At 43.2% G+C, this 17,622-nt stretch overlaps 1 protein-coding gene across 3 annotated transcripts in view; it reads left to right on the forward strand.

The window, feature by feature from the left end:
• Positions 1 to 17,622, forward strand: part of si:dkey-205h13.2 (uncharacterized) — a 156,220-nt gene that overhangs the window by 21,488 nt on the left and 117,110 nt on the right. For 2 of the 3 annotated variants that reach the window (XM_059638017.1, XM_059638019.1), the window contains 3 exons: positions 11,829 to 11,905; positions 14,392 to 14,425; positions 14,525 to 14,545. In XM_059638017.1, the coding sequence (XP_059494000.1) occupies positions 11,897 to 11,905; positions 14,392 to 14,425; positions 14,525 to 14,545 (64 nt within the window). In that variant the 5' untranslated portion in view covers positions 11,829 to 11,896. Of the gene's footprint in view, positions 1 to 4,911; positions 5,209 to 11,828; positions 11,906 to 14,391; positions 14,426 to 14,524; positions 14,546 to 17,622 lie in introns of all 3 variants that reach the window. The other variant, XM_059638018.1, reaches the window with a different exon arrangement.

Genomic DNA, 17,622 nt, shown 5'->3' on the forward strand with positions numbered 1-17,622 from the left:
CAGTAAAGTTCTTATTAACTAAGGACAGTGCATTTTTTAAGATATCGTATATATCGGCATTGTGTGTCTTCTATCACTAAACATTATATAGGCCCAAGACAACCAACATGTAAGGGAAGATTGGTGGCAGTGAACTGCCTTAAGCAACCTTTACCGAATGTCACAGCCTGGTAAAGGTAGCAAATATCACAAACTGCCAGCTGGGGTCATCTGGGCAAATCTCACAAGCTCCACCTGCCCCATTTTTAACACACAATTCAACACGAAGCTGTGCAGGCTGATAATTTGACTTTCAGAACCTCTAACACAGCTGCACCAGCCGGTTCAGGAGGCTTACATTACCTGGCAATGGGCTGTAGGAAATACTGTGTTCCCCAAGCATAACATGGTAGGTTAGGGAAGTTCTAAAAGCCTTTAAAAGATTTATTGCTATTTAAAAGATTTGGGAGTGAGGTCTTAGCACCAAATAAATGAGTGCAGAGTAATGCTGCTGAACTTCAGCTTCCAGTAACAATGCTTTGTCTATACAGTCATATTGTCTACTTTTATCTTCCCTAAAGGGAAAATCCCATGACATTTCCACTGAAGAGCTACAGTACCACACAAAAATTTCCTTGTTTATAGCACCAGCATTTTGGATATTGTTACAGCAGATCTGTTTCAAAGGTGGACTCTCCAGCACTTTCTAGAAGAGCAATTCTGAAGCTGCACCTTCAAAAGAAAGCATTTTTATTTTCAGTGGGATTTAATCCACTCCTTGAGGTGAGTTTGATGACAATGGGCATTTAATCAGGCAGGCACATGTCTATAATGGATATCACTTCCTTCTTGCCCTTGTCTCATTAAGCCCAGAGTGGGAAGGCTTTTGGATATTCTTTTTGCTCTGTTGCCAATTACTGATCAATTAAAATCCTTGTTGTACATGAGCCTGAAAGGGAATAACTAACATTGAGGAGTTCTGTAAGCATTATCCAATGTGATGTTGCCGAATGGTCTTGTAAATAGAGCAATTTAGGACTTTGAAGGAGTGAGATCAAAATCTGATCCCCCTTAAGTTCTTTCATATCAGTGTAACCTATAACTAGTTGCTAACATGAAATAAACTGTATTTTGTTAACTACTAGTGAGTATTCCAGTTACACAAGCAAGTGGTTTTCCTCCATTATACTAGAGTAAGCAGATCTTGTAGTTTGCAATGATTAAGGAGGATGGTAGCAACAAGCATCATCATGAGCAGAAGCTCATAAAGGGCTCATCTGCCCATTCTGTTATTTGGATATTTTTTGGGCTGTCAAGGGGCCCAGCATCAGCAACAGGAGCTGGTTGTTGAGAGTCACACCACCCCCAAGTCTGTGATACCTTCTTCCCTCATCCCACTACCTTGTGAACCCAGTGCCACAATCAGCACTGTGGTGGCCTGGGTGCCTCAGCGATCTGGGACCTCTGAAGTGTGCATTGCCAGTCACCATCATGGTTTTCCCTGTGGAACCACTGAACAATGCCTAACTGTCAGCCTTTAACAAGCTGACAGCTTCTACCGGGAAGGGGAATTGGTGTGAAATCTCTGCACATGAGGCTGTGGAAGGGTCCCTACTGTCTAGTCATGGAGTACTGAGCCTGTTGGGCTATCCCCAAAGGTGGCAATACAGCACTCTTACCAGCCTTCCAAGGCCAGACAAGAGCAGGAAGAGAAGCAATATGCAAAATGGAAACCAAGGAATATGAAAACCAAAGTAAGGCTTTTGAAATTGTCTTTACATCTTTAAGGATACAACTCTGACAGGTGTAATCATCAGTTGCCACTAGGACATCTGGTACAAATGACCAAACTGATTACTGTATAACTACAAATTATGAAAACAGGCAGGAAAATCATTTGCTTTAGTGCCAAAGCTAAGATAAACTTGACCTGTGCTAAGTTTAGGGTAACCCCAACATAGACTATTTCCCAGGGCAGAAATGGCTAGCACGAGGGGTCATAGTTTTAAGCTGGTTGGTGGAAAGTAGAGAGGGGATGTCAGAGGCAGGTTCTTTACGCAGAGAGTTGTGAGAGCATGGAATGCGTTGCCAGCAGCAGTTGTGGAAGCAAGGTCATTGGGGACATTTAAGAGACTGCTGGACATGTATATGGTCACAGAAATTTGAGGGTGCATACATGAGGATCAATGGTCGGCACAACATTGTGGGCTGAAGGGCCTGTTCTGTGCTGTACTGTTCTATGTTCTATGTTCCATAGTAACATCACCCTCAAAGAAACATCAGGCATGTTGAGTTCTGCAACTAAATTAATGATTCACGTTCCAGGACTATTTTCCTTGATTCATAATTTTTAATTACAACAATAAGCATTTATACAGCGCTTTTGTTAGTCTTAGGATATCCTAAAGCCCTTAACAGCCAATAAAGTACTTTCTTGTAAAAATGATCATGAGCGTAACGTTAAAAAGTTGGTAGCCAGACTGAATGCAAACGAAATAGCAATGATATAAATGAGCAGATAATCTGTTCTAATTAACCTCTTTTATGGTATGGTTTGAGGGATATATATTTGTCACAACTAGGAAGGGACTTTCACAGGATCTTTTATGCCCACCCATGAGATTGTATTTAATTTCTCCAAGCTGAGATCCAGTACCACTCCACGACAGCCACCTCCAGGAGTTTTGATGAGACTAAATTCCAATGAGGTTATTACCAGCCCACCTTAGCTTCTACTAGCATTCCCAGGGCCTTCTAGATGTAGCCAGCCTTCATCAGCAACTGTTCATACCCAACGGCGCCACCTAGCCCAATAGCCACTGATGGTTCTGTCGGAAATCAGAAGCAAACAACAGCCACGACAGAGTCAGGATAGAGGTGAATGGGGTGACCGAATCAGGCAGCATCCAGCAAACAGGTAGCAGGGAGTGAGAAGGATTGGTTTAGAGGACAGGTAGGGTCATCCCATAGGGTAGAAAAGGTACTGGATAGAATTGGCCCTCTCAATGAGTAGGTGCACCTGCCCAATTGAAGTAGACAGCTAATTGGAAGGACTCTGGAAGGCTACAAGTTTTCCACCACTCTGCTAACTTCCTACCCAAGTAATTGATGAATTCACCTCCAGTCTGGTCCTTGGACAGGGTATTAAACTCTGCCCAGGGCTTCAGTTTAATATTTTACTTTATCAATAGTACTCTGACTTTGCAGCACTCCCTTAACACTGCAATGAAGTATCATCCTGTATGTACGTTGAATTCAGTGGAATGGAATTTGAAGCTACTGCCTTCTGTTCCAGATGTGACAGTGCTATTCTGTGTGCTGCCAACAAGTGGCTCAGAGTCATAGAGATGTGCAGCATGGGAACAGGCCCTTTGGTCCAACTCATCCATGCTGACCAGATATCTTAAATTTATCTAGCCCCATTTGCCAGCATTCGGACCCATATCGCGCTAAACCCTTCCGATTCATATACCCATCCAGATGCCATGTTTAGCGCTGCAGCCTCACAGCACCAGGGACCCGAGTTCGATTCCAACCTCGGGTGACTGTCTGTGGACTTTGCACATTCTCCCCATTTCTGCGTGGCTATCCTCCGGGTACTCCGGTTTCCACGCACAGTCCAAAGATGTGCAGGCTAGGTGGATCAGCCATACTAAATTTCCCGTAGTGTTCGGCGGTGTGTGAGTTATAGGGGGATGGGTCTGGGTGGGTTGCTTCAAGGGGCGGTGTGGACTTGTTGGGCCGAAGAGCCTGTTTCCACACTGTATGGAATCTAATCTAAAAAAAAATGTCGTACCAGCCTCCACAGTTTCCTCGAGCAGTTCATTCCTTACATGCACACTCTCTGCATGAAAAAGTTGCCCCTTAGGCCCCTTTTAAATTTTTTCCCCTCTACCTTAAACATCCAATTCCCTCGACCCTGGGAAGAAGACTTTGACTATTAAACTTATCCTTCCTCTTCTAGGGAAAGTAGCCCCAGCATATTCAGCCTCTCCATTTAGCTCAAATCCTCTAACCCTGGCAACATCCTTGTGAACCTTTTCTGAACCCTTTCAAGTTTTGCAACATCTTTCCTACAACCGGGAGATCAGAATGGCATGCAGTATTCCAAAAGTAGCCTAACCAATGTCCTGTACAGCTGCAACATGACCTCCCAACTCCTATACTTAATGCACTGACCAATAAAGGCAAGCATACTAACCGCCTTCTTCACTACCCTGTTTACCTTGTGTCTCCACTTTCAAGGAACTGTGAACCTGCGCTCCAACGTCTCTTTGGCAACACTCCCCAGGACTTTACCATTAAGTGTGTAAGTCCTGCCCAACCAAAATGGAGCACCTCACATTTATCTAGATTAAGCTCCATTTGCCACTCATCACCCTATTGGCTAATCTCATCAAGGCCCCGTTGTACTCTGAGTTAACCTTCTTCACTGTCCACTACACCACCAATTCTGGTGTCATCTGCAAACTTACTAACCATACCTCCTATATTCACATATAAATCATTTATGTAAATGACAAAAAGCAGTGGACCCAGCACCGATTCTTGTGACACACCCCTGGTTGCAGTCTTCCAGTCTGAAAAACAGCCCTTCACCACCAGCCTCTGTCTCCCACCTTTGGACCAATTTTGTACCCAAATGGCTAGCTCCTGTGTATTTCATGTTGCAAGACTGAGATGAATCTGACTTATCTTGGGGAAGTGTATGTTGTGTTGAGTTTTTTGAAGCATTTTTTTGCCCTGAGTTCTAGTGAGATTTCTCACCACATCTTACCAGACTACACTAATAACTACCTAACCCATCTCTGCGGCATCCCTTTCATCTGATTCTATGCTCATTCTAGCACTTGCTATTCCCAGAACAACTCTCCACACTGTAGACATCTGCCAATAGACTAATGTCCCTTGTGCCTGTGCCATATTTTAAAGGCTGCTGTGAACCCGGAAGTGCTGTCATTCTGAAGCTGCCCTGCTTGATGACAATCTGAAGATGTCAAAGAAGGGGGAAATAGCACTTTGATTTTCCAACAGGGTCCTGGAGGGACCCATGGGAACAGGTGGTGCAGACAAGGGCTCCTCTTCCTACAGGACCAGCACAGGAGACCACAGCACAGGACTATAACGGACTGCTCCAAGGTCACCATCCTTGCCAGTGAGGTCTTCACAATCTGGAGGAGTAACCAGAAGAGTTGCAAGAAGGTCAATGACCTCCTCCCCTACTCCAAGGTACATGCCACGTCCTTCTCTTTGCGACTTCACACTCATTGTATCTTTACGACTACACCATCTCCCACCACTATGAGCCATGATGTCTTCTGTCTTTTGTGTTTTGCAGTTAGAAGTGGGATATCTGTGACCTTGATGATGAAATTGCATGCTTAACCAGAAATCACCTCCCTGACCCTGAGGACAGGAATATCTGGGCTTCACTAGCCTCAGAGGAAACATCAGCAAGGCTATCACCTGCATTTCCCTAGTAGCTCAGATACTGACACCTCAGCGGGGTAGATTAGCCTGAGAATGTTTGGGAGCACAATCTATTGAGCATCTGAAATGATAGTGCTGCAGCTGGCAGAGGAAGAAACAGCCTAGGCTGTTGGCAGTCAGGACTGCCAGAGACCTATCACCTGCTCTGCTCCAGGTTAGAGGGGACCCTTTGGTGTCAGCAATCAATGACTTTATGCACATGCACTATGAGGAACAAGAGCAACAGACAGCTACATGGGATGTAATGTTACTCATTGCCCAGAGGCTACAGGAGTGCAGCTACACTTTGAGGATCTGGCTGCCTCAAACATGTAATTATCTGTTTGCTTCCACAGCAAGGTTAGCATTGAGAGCTAGGTTGTACAACAGTGTCTGCTGGAGTGTCTGCCGGTTGCTCCAGCCATTGGTCATCAAGACCAAAGGCATGACAAGAGGGTGATGGGAAACCTGGCTCATATCTGGTGCCTTTTCCTCATAAGGAGACATGATGCCAGGATATGCCCAGCTGGAGTTGAACCACTTATAGCCCCCTCATAAGTCTCCTCTTAAACATTCTTAAACATAGGTAGGCCCTCCACTTCCTCCCTGCCTGCCCTGTCCAATCCTTGGAAGTTCAAACTAAGGATCATCCTTGTTGCCATAGGCAGATGCGTAAGAGATTCAGCAAGTTGCTCCTGACATCACAGTGGGCCTCAATGGCCCTCTCGTCTGATTCTGCCACAAATCTGAACATAGCCACATTGCTTTGGTCAGAGTAAGATTCCACCCATTAGTAATTTCTCACCAATGTTCATAATGGAATGCCTTTTTATTGTGTCATCGTATCACGGGCCAGAATCTTCCAGACCTGAAGGTGTAAAGTGAACTCAGTGAGGTGGTCTGATGGTGTGTCCACTTATGCAATTTTTTCACTTCCATATGGGATGAGTGAGTTTGTCTCCCGGACTGATGAATCAGTGTAGGCAGGCATTTGCAGTTTGCATGAGGTGGTGGGAGGGCCCTCCATCAGCAGTAAGAATGCAAGATCGAGGGACATTGGGTAGGGATAACCACTAAGAGTCACCACTCTACCCTTACTTCCAATCTCCATGTCCTCCTCCTCTCCCTGTGACCCCCCCATTCTACAAGACACACCCTTGCATCCCTATCTCCCAAAATTACAATTACCCATTCCATGGTAATCCTCCAACTTGACAGTCTGGGGCATAGTGTAATACCCGTTTGCTAATAACCAATCAGCTACCTGGAGCAGCTACTGGACTGTCCTACTTTGACAGGATACAGGTTTTGCTCCTTCAATCTTCCCCATTTTGACTGATTGATTTATTGTCATATGTACCACAGTACGGTGAAAAGCTTTGTTTACAAACAGTACAGGCGGATCATAGTGAGCAAGGATGTACAGATCGAAAAGACTTAGACAGAGGCTTACAGGTTACATTCACAGGGCATGTGCTACGACAAATCAGCGTTAGCAAGATCAGTGTTATTTGAGGCTACAGAGTCCATTCATCAATCTAATAACAGCCAGGAAGAAGCTGTTCCTGTCCCAGTTCAGCATATGTTCAAGCTTCTGTATTTTCTGCCTGACGATAAAGGTTGTAGAAGGCCATTACTGGGGTGGGAGGAGTCTCCCATGTTGTTGGCAGCTCTTTCGTGGCAGTGAGCCATGTAAGTGGAGCCCATGGATGGAAGGTTGGCTTCCATGATGGTCTGGGCTGTGCACACTATCTTCTGTACTTTCTTACAGTCCTGGGCAAAACAATTGCCATAGCAGGCTATTATGTACCTGGATAGTATGCTTTCAGTGGGTGCATTTGTAGAAGTTACTGAGGGTCCTTATGGACATGGCAAATTTCCAGAGTTGCCTGTGGAAGAAGAGGCCTTGTTGTGCCTACTTGACTGTTGCTCATACTTGGGAAGTCCAGGACGGGTTGTTGGTCATTGTCACTCCAAGGAATTTGACTCTGTCCACCCTCTCAGCCTCAGTTTGCTTACTTCCTATTGCCAACTGAGTTGTAAAAATATTTCAACAACTTTCAAACAGCCCAATTTCTCAATCAGTTTGTCGGCTTCATCCTGGCGAAGTTAAGATATGAATGTACTCATTTGAACCAACTGGATATTCATAGAAGTATTTTCACTTGCCTGCAGTTTCGTGAAAGGAACAAATGGGATCACAATTTGCCAACCAAGATTTAAATAAAAAGAGTAATAAATAAGCATTTTAAACACCCTGGAGATTTCACGAAGCTGAGGCAGTGCATGCATGCTTAAGGTGTACACGTGCAGTTCTATACACACTAAATGTGTCTTTAGACACTAATTAGCTATGCCAAAGTCTGGTTCGACCACTTCTGAAGTATTGTGTCCAGTTCAGGTCACCTCATTACAGGAAAGACGTGGAAGCGTTAGAAAAGGTGCAGAGGAGATTTACCAGGATGTTGCCTGGAATGGAGGGTAGGTCTTAATGAGAAAAGGTTGAGAGAGCTAGGGCTTTTCTCTTTAGAACGACGAAGGATGGGAGGTGATTTGACAGAGGTATGCAAAATGATCAGAGGTATAGTTAGAGTAGACAGCCAGAGATTTTTTGCGAGTGTGGAGGTAGCTTTTACGAGGGGACATAGTTTTAAAGTGAAAGGAGGTAGGTATCGGAGAGATGTCAGAGGTAGGTTCTTTACTCAGAGACTGGTAGGGGTGTGGAATGCATTGCTGGAGAGGGTAGTGGAGTCAGCTTCATTAGGGACATTTAAGCGGCTATTAGACAGACATATGCATGATAGCATAAGGTAGGGGTGGAGGTTAGATAGACCTTAGGTTTAGGTAAAAGTTCAGCACAACATCGTGGGCCAAAAGCTGTGCCGTATTCTATGTTCTGTGTTCTAAATCTGACTATTTAGTGATTAAAGATATGCATACCCACATTTAAATCAGCATTGTTTTGTAACATGAAATAACAATTATCTAAATGTTTGATATGGTTGTTCATAATACCATACCCTTTGTGTGTCTTTCTGAGCATAATAACCAGGACAAAATGCGGCTCATTTTGGATTGCAACATTAATCTGTTACACCTTCCTGGTAATTAGCCTTCTAAGCAATCGTGATACCTTAGGCAACATACTTTCATAACGTTACCTCTTCTGAATCTCACCTTTCACTATTGGTCCCTTGCGAATGTGTATAAAAGCAATAAGCTAAAATCACTTTGACAACAACAATGCTACCCTCTATCATTCTGACCTCTTCATAACTGGTTCCCCACAGGTAAGGTTTTTAATTGATTTGATTTCTCTTTTCCATTCATTCTAATTGAAGAACAGAGATCATAGATCAAGATCTTCAGACCAGAATTATACAAAGTATTCCAAAAGTGGCCTCATAATGCCCTGTACTCCTGCAACATTACATGCCAACTCCAATACTCAATATTGTGACCAATGAAGGCAAGCATGGCAGATGCCTTCTTCACAACCCTGTCAACCTGCAACCCCACTTTCAAGGAACTATGTAGCTGCCCCACTGGGTCACTTTGTTCAGAAACACAGTTAATAGAGCCAGAACCAGATCTATTTCTCTTTCTTCTGGAAAAATGGTTTAAATTAAATTTAAAATACCACAGTTAAAATTCAGTCATTTGAACTGCCCTTGGTAATGAAGAAATACAATAAAAAAGTAATTGGTAGCCATGGAGGTGTGTTCAGCTACGCTGCTGCAGTCAGTTAACTCATCTAGCCTCACGTTTTATTATCTTGAAAAATAAGACTGTTAGTATTAAGTCAGTCTGTTGAAGAAATGCCTCATTTAATAGTAGTCTCATTTCTCACAGTCTCACATTTCTCTCATTCTCCTGAGAATGCCTGAATCCCATTAGAAGTTGATTATGTGAACATGCATTATGTAGTTTGATCAGTGATTTTATTTTCAGTCAGATGCTAATGAGTTTATATGAAAATGTAGCTTTAAATTAGCAAAACAGTTGCAGGTCTGGCTACATTATTCCAAGGACAGAATTAGAAAGTCCTAGGCAGCAAATGTGTTAAACAGTAAGTCTCAATATGGTTTCTGGTTTTTGTGGCCAAAAACTAGGTTACATTTGTTATGAAGGTTGGCAGACAGATGGATAAAATAGTCCTATAACAAATTGTATGCTTAGATTTGCAAAAAAAACAAAATCTTTGACATGATGCCACACAGTCAGCCATTTTGTTGGTTAAAGTAGAAACTCGGGAATAAGAAATTGATTTGCATTTTCACAGTCAGAGGATTATCAATAATTATTGGTGTTTCAGCAGTGGAAATTGATGACTGGTACAATCGGACAGTGTTCTATGTTTGAACTGCTAAATTTTACTGTCGTGCACAAATCTTCCAGGTGCAAATATTGCTGGTCATGTCTGCATTGTGACTGATGACACAAAAATTGTGTTATTGTTAAAATCTTGGTTGTGAAAAAGACCTATAATCAGATTTACACGCAATAGCAACATGATAAATAATAACTTGAGTCCAGATTTCCGGATGCAATTCAGACAGTATGCAATTGTAGCTATTAAGATGACCATGGCCCCCAGAGACATTTATCAAGCCACAAGAGATACACAGATAATGAAATGTGAGGCTGGATGAACACAGCAGGCCCAGCAGCATCTCAGGAGTGCAAAAGCTGACGTTTCGGGCCGAGACCCTTCATCAGAGAGCGGGATGGGGTGAGGGTTCTGGAATAAATAGGGAGAGAGGGGGAGGTGGACCGAAGATGGAGAGAAAAGAAGATAGGTGGATCATCCTCCGACAACCTCCGGATACAACGCATCCTCCTCCGACACTTCCGCCATCTACAATCCGACCCCACCACCCAAGACATTTTTCCATCCCCACCCTTGTCTGCTTTCCGGAGAGACTACTCTCTCTGTGACTCCCTTGTTCGCTCCACACTGCCCTCCAACCCCACGACACCCGGCACCTTCCCCTGCAACCGCAGGAAATGCTACACTTGCCCCCACACCTCCTCCCTCACCCCTAACCCAGGCCCCAAGATGACTTTCCATATTAAGCAGATGTTCACCTGCACATCTGCCAATGTGGTATACTGCATCCATTGTACCCGGTGTGGCTACCTCTACATTGGGGAAACCAAGCGGAGGCTTGGGGACCGCTTTGCAGTACACCTCCGCTCGGTTCGCAATAAACAAGTGCACCTCCCAGTCGCAAACCATTTCCACTCCCCCTCCCATTCTTTAGATGACATGTCCATCATGGGGCTCCTGCAGTGCCACAATGATGCCACCCGAAGGTTGCAGGAACAGCAACTCATATTCCGCCTGGGAACCCTGCAGCCCAATGGTATCAATGTGGACTTCACCAGTTTCAAAATCTCCCCTTCCCCCACCGCATCCCAAAACCAGCCCAGTTCGTCCCCTCCCCCCACTGCATCCCAAAACCAGTCCAACCTGTCTCTGCCTCCCTAACCTGTTCTTCCTCTCACCCATCCCTTCCTCCCACCCCAAGCCGCACCTCCATCTCCTACCTACTTACCTCATCCCGCCTCCTTGACCTGTCCGTCTTCCCTGGACTGACCTATCCCCTCCCTACCTCCCCACCTATATTCTCCTCTCCACCTATCTTCTTTTCTCTCCATCTTTGGTCTGCCTCCCCCTCTCTCCCTATTTATTCCAGAACCCTCACCCCATCCCCCTCTCTGATGAAGGGTCTAGGCCCGAAATGTTAGCTTTTGTGCTCCTGAGATGCTGCTTGGCCTGCTGTGTTCATCCAGCCTCACATTTCGTTATCTTGGATTCTCCAGCATCTGCAGTTCCCATTATCACAAGAGATACACAGGCAAGTTTGGGAGGAAGAAGTATTTGACAGTGGGATAAACGGTGGTATATGGTTTCAAAGAGAAGACAGAAGTAGCATTCCTGACCCCATTGGGCTGCACTTCCAAATGTCCTTCTCATGAATAGTTTAGCAACAGTATGTCTGAGTGTGCGATATCGGTCAAAATGCGGATAAATGTGGTGAGAACAAAGAACTCAATGACTCAGTGTGGCCCAGGACTTTGTGGCATTGTCCAAAATGACAATCCATTTGCCCTCTCATAGTGAGACGTGTGGTCCCAGGAAAAAGCCCAAAGGATAAAAACTAAAACGATACTCAGTTTAAAATATGCTCATTGTGAAGAGGAGCTAAGAGGTGGATTATTTACTCAGGGAGATTTGTTTGGAATATTTAAAGTAATGAATGGAAAAGACCAGGTGGAATAATATACATTTGCTTATTGGTCCTGCAATCTCATTTTGTGCTGTAGAATATTTACACACTTCTTTAATATGGATCTGTCTTCTTATGCTATTTCAGGCCTGTTTTTATTCTAAGGGATTGCATTCATGAATTTTGTTTTCAAGAATTGAAGAAAATTTGTCAAAATGATTTTGGTAAGTTCATTCACTTAAGAGAGACAATCCATTACTAACTGTACATAAATGCTGTATTGGGAGAGTTTGCTGCATGAACTCCTTTTAAGGTGTGAATATTATAACTGATTGAGTTTATAAGTTGCATATAAACGCATGAACAAGGACCAAAATTAGGGCACTAGGGTCTTTGAGCCTGCTCCGCCATTTAATAAGATCATACCTATTGGATTTTAACCTGACTGTCAGATTCCTGCATATACCTGATAATTTTTCATCCCTTTTGTAATCAATAATCTATCTATTTCTGTGTTTAAAATAGTTAAAGATTCTGCATTAAATGCCTTTTGAGAAATGAAATTCCGAAGTCTCTCAGCCTTCTGAGAGAAAATATGGTTCCTCATTTCTGCCTTAATTGGACAATTCCTTATTTTTAAACAATGACTCTTACTTCTTGATTCTCCCACATTCTTTTGAGGTGCACCTGGTCAGGACCCTTCAGGATCTAAAATGTTTCAATTAAGTAACCTCTGACCCTTCTAAATTCTAGAGGCACTGGTCTAGCGCATTTGGCCTTTCCTCGTAGGCAATCCACTCATTCTAGGAATTAATCTAGTAAATCTTCTCTGAACTATGGCACAGTGGCATAGTGGTTAGCACTGCTGCCTGACAGTGCTAGGCATCTAGATTCAATTCCAGCTTTAGGAGAGTCTTGATGTTGAGTTTGCACATCCTCCCAGGATTGTTCTGGTTTTCTTCCACAGTCCAAAGGTGCACAGATTACGTGGATTGGCTTTGCTTAAAAATTGCCCTGTAATGTCCAGGGATGTGTAGGTTAGCCATGGTAAATGCAGGGGTCTATAGTTCCAGTTGTAAAAAACAGAAGTACTTCTACTGGGTCCTGCTAGGTGAAGGTGTGATGCTTTTCTTTAAATGATCTGTTCCCAGTGAGTCTACCCTCTGGGAGGGAAACTGCATCAACGTTCAGGCTATTGAATTCCATGGTGATCACAATTTGTGTTTGTTTCTAATTTTTTCTAAGGCAACTGCCAGTCCCATACAGAAAGTCCCGACATTCCAACTTGCCAACTGGGAAGTTGGCAACTTCATTTATTTTGTTTGTTTTGTTTATTTTTCTAGAGCAATGAATTCCATCTATTTGTTGGACTAAGTTGCTGAGCTCCAGAGGCCCATTAAAGTGAACAGAAAGTTGCAGGTCAGCACCAGTTAGTCAGGGCTGCCCAACTTGAGGTTGGTAACTACTAACCAGTGAGACATGATGGTGTCCTACTGCTGGAATCAGCCTGTACCAATTTGATGAAGACTACATGTGAGGCTATGTGCTGACAGGGAGAGACTTTTGTAGTTGGCACTCATCATTGCATCGCAGTTACCAGCAGTATGAACTGAAAAAAGAGAAAGAACAAAGGGCAATGAAAATTACAGCACAGGAACATGCCCTACGGCCCTCCAGGCCTACACCGATTCAGGTCCTCTATCTAAACCTGTCACCTGCTTTCCAAGGACCTGTATCCCTCTGCTCCCTGCCCATTCATGTGTCTGTCTAGATACGCTGTCGTACCTGCCTCTACCACCTCCGCTGGCAACGCGTTCCAGGCACCCACCACACTCTGCGTAAAGAACTTTCCATGTATATCTCCCAATAAACTTTTCCCCTCTCACCTTGAAATCGTGACCTCTAGTAATTGAGTCTCCCATTTGTGAAAAAGCTTCTTGCTATCCACCCTGCCTATACCTCTCAGGATTTTATGGACCTCAATCAGGTCCCCCCGCAACCTCAGTCTTTCTAATGTAAATAATCTTAATCTACTCAACCTCTCTTCATAGCTATAACCCTCCACACCAGGCAACATCCTGGTGAACCTCCTCTGCACCCTCTCCAAAGCATCCACATTGTTTTGGTAATGTGGCAACCAGAACTGTACACAGTATTCCAAATGTGGTCGAACCAAAGTCCTGCACAAGAAGCTAACACACTGAAAGCAGAAAGTATGCACCCTCTCTTCACCCATACATATGGACATTCTGTGTGAATCTTGCACAGTTTCCTACATTTTAAGTACTATATAAAAGCCAAATATTGTTCAGTATTCTGCGAGTGTATGAGTTATTAACATGTCTGCATGATAGTCCTCTGTCTAATATCTTAAACAATGAGTTAATTCACCCTTCAGTTGAAATATCAGGTATATGAAAGGTATTGGTAAATTCAGTGAAAGTAGAAAGCATGGTTTGTGCAAGTTGTGAATGATAATTATTTGTCTATAGAGTTCCCTTGCAGACCTTTTTCTGTCAGGCTCCTAAAATATTATTCATGCAGATAATCTGTAAGATAATAAGTCAAAAATTTAATTACAAAATCATAATTTATCATTACAAGTTGTGAACCTAGTTTGTTCAACAGTCACTTGTTTGTAGTGTTCATTTATTAATCAGGTATGCTGTTTACCAACTGTCATTTACTAAATCTTTATATGTAATTCCAGATATTCATAATTACGTCCATACTTTGCACCAATAGTAAGTTGTTAGCATTTATATTTTGATTTTTACAATTTTTTATTCATTTTGAGCTATTTTCAAATGCCGCTTGACTGAACAATTTGTTTCTTGTTTCAGGTTATGCTTTTGAAGACCAAGGTAGATATACCACTCCAAAGTATTTGTTTATTGGGTTCATTCTAGTTTATCCAAAATTTGACTACACGTCCACGGTGGAATCTTAAAGACCTCATCCAGTATGATTAATTTTACGACATTCTGCAAAGTAGTTTACTTAATGGCTGTTCTTAGTGCAGAATGGCTCAGGTAACAATATCTTGCAGTTGTGAGTGAATGTATTTGTTAACATATTCATCAAGGACCTGGCAGCAGCGAAGCCTATTTTCCAATATAAACTTCTGAGTCAGATATGCCTATGTCCCCTGTTATAGATCAACTCCATCCTCATGCCTTCTCCCGTTACCTTCAGTTCCTTACTGGCTAAGAACTTATTTATTTCTGTCTTAAATACACTCAGTGATTTGGCCTGCGCAGCCCTCTGCAGCAAAGAGTTCCATTGATTCACTACCGTCTGGCTGAAGAAACTCCTCCTCATCTCAGTTCTAAAGGATTATCCCTTCATTCTAAAGCTGTGCCCTCAGATCCTCGTATCTTCTACCAATGAAAACATCTTATCCATGTCGACTCTATTCAGGCCTCTCGGTGTTCCAGTGAGATTCTAAACTTCATCAAGTACAGACCCGGAGTCTTCAACCAATTCTCATATCACTAGCCCTTCATCCCAGAGATCATTCTTGTAAACCTTCTCTGGGCCCTCTCAAATGTCGTCACATCCTTCCTTAGATACAGGGATCAAAACTGCTCATAATAGTCCAAATGCACTCTTATCCCAGAGATCATTCTGTGTAAACCTCCTCTGGGCCCTGTCCAATGCCATCACATCCTTCCATAGATATAGGGCCCAAAATTGCTCGCAATATTCCAAATGCAGTCTGATCAGGGCCTTATACAGCCTCCACAGTACATTTCTGCTCTAGCATCCTAGGGCTCATTGAAATGAATGCAAATATTGCATTTGACTTCCTAACTGCTAATTGAACCTACATATTAATCTTCAGAGAACCCTGAAATAGGACTCCTAAGTCTCTTTGTACTTCAGATTTCCAAAATCTCTCCACATTTGTAAGATATTTTACACCTCTATTCTTCCTTCCAAAGTGCATAACCACAGATTTTCCCTCAATGTATATCATCTGCCACTCCAAATGTATCCAATCCTTATGCAGCCTCCCTACTCCTTCAACACTACCTTCCCCTCCGTAAAATTGGTATCAGTGACCTCAGTTCCTTCATCCAGGTCGAAAAGTACAATATGAATAGTGTGGTCCCAGTACGGATATCTTTGGAACTCCACCAGTCCCCAGCTGTTATCCTGAAAATGACCCCTCTCCTTAACCCCTCTCTCTGTTTCATCCAGTCAGCCAATCCTCTATCCATGCCTCTATCGTGCGCCGAACATCATGGACTCTTACCTTATTTAGCAGCCTCCTGTGCAGCACCTTGTCAGAGATCTTCTGGAAATCCAATAAGGTCATGTCCATTGGCTTCCCTTTGTCTAACTTCTTTTTTTATGCCCTTAAAGACTTCTGACAGATTTGTTAGGCATGACATTCCCTCGACAAAGCTGTGTTGACTGACCCCAATTTCACCATTCACTACCAAGTACTCTGTAATCTCATCCTTACTAATGGACTCTAAACTCTTATCATCGATCGAGACTAGGCTAACCTGCCGATAATTTCCATTTTCTGCCTCCCCTTCTTCTTAAACAGGGATGTTACATTAGCCATTTTCCAATCCTTGGAACCATCCTTGGCTCCAGTTATTCTTGTAAGATCAGCACCAATGCTTCCACAGTCTGCTTAGCTATCTCCATCAGACTTCCGGGGTGTAGTCCACCTTTGGACCTTTCAGCTTTCACAGCATCTTCTCCTTTGTTATGACCACTACACTCATCTCTGCCCCTGACTCTCTTGAAGTTTTTGTGTGCTACTGGTGTCTTCCACTGTGAAAACTGATGCATAGTACCTATCAAGTTCTTCTACATTTCTTTCTTCTCCATTACTACTTCTCCAGCTTCATTTTCCAGGAGTCCAATGTGCACTCTTGCCTTCCTCTCACATTTCAGATATCCAAAATATCTCTTCCAGTCTTCTTTTGTATTGCCAACCGACATATCCTTGTATTTCATCTTCTCCCCTCTTATTACTTTTTAAATTCTCACCTGCTGGCTTACATGCTATGCCTGAATTTCCTTGTCAGCCATGGCTGCCCCGTCCTCCCCTTAGTATGTTTCTTCTTCCTTGGGATGAACTTCTGATGTGCCTCCCAAATTACCCTCAGAAACCCCTGCCGTTGCTGCTCCACTGTCTTCTCTGCCAGGCTTCCTTTTCAATCAACTCTGGTTAGCTCCTCCTTCATGTATTTGTAGAGACTTTTATTCAGTTGTAACACCGTTACATCTGATTCCAGCTTTTCTCTTTAAAACTGCAATGTGAATTCCGTCATGTTATGATCACTGCCCCTGTGGGTTCCTTCGCCTTAAGCTCTCTAATCAAGTCTGTGTCATTACACATTACTAAATCCAGAATTGCCTCTTCCCAAATGGGCTCCACCACAAGTCACGTCACGAAAACATCTTATAAACATTTTACGAGTTCCTTTTCTTGGGATCCACTACCAACCTGATTTTCCCAGCCCACCTGCATATTGAAGTCCCCCATGATTATTGCAATTTTGCCCTTCTTACATGCCTTTTCTATCTCCCAATTGGTTTTCTGTCCAACATCCTGACTACTGCTTGGAGGCCTGTACATAACTCCCATGAAAGTTGTACCTTTTGAGCTTTAGAGCCTTCTAAATCTATTTCACTTCTTGACATTGATTTAATTTAATGTTTTACGAACAAGCTAATCCCACCCTCCTGCCCATCTGCATGTGCTTTCAATAAGGCGCATATACTTCAATGTTTTGATCCCAGCCCTGATCATTTGCAACCATGCCTTTATTCAGCAGGGGGATGGGCACCAAAATTGTAGTTCGACTATAGAAAAGGTTGAGAGTAGGGTGGTCCGAAATGAAGTTTCAGGAAAGCAAGATGGCACTGGCAAGCAAGAAGATGGTTCAATGCCAGGAGCGTCCGGAATAAGGTGGGT

The sequence above is a fragment of the Stegostoma tigrinum genome, chromosome 28 (genome assembly GCF_030684315.1).
Source record: "Stegostoma tigrinum isolate sSteTig4 chromosome 28, sSteTig4.hap1, whole genome shotgun sequence".
Classification (NCBI taxonomy): domain Eukaryota; kingdom Metazoa; phylum Chordata; class Chondrichthyes; order Orectolobiformes; family Stegostomatidae; genus Stegostoma; species Stegostoma tigrinum.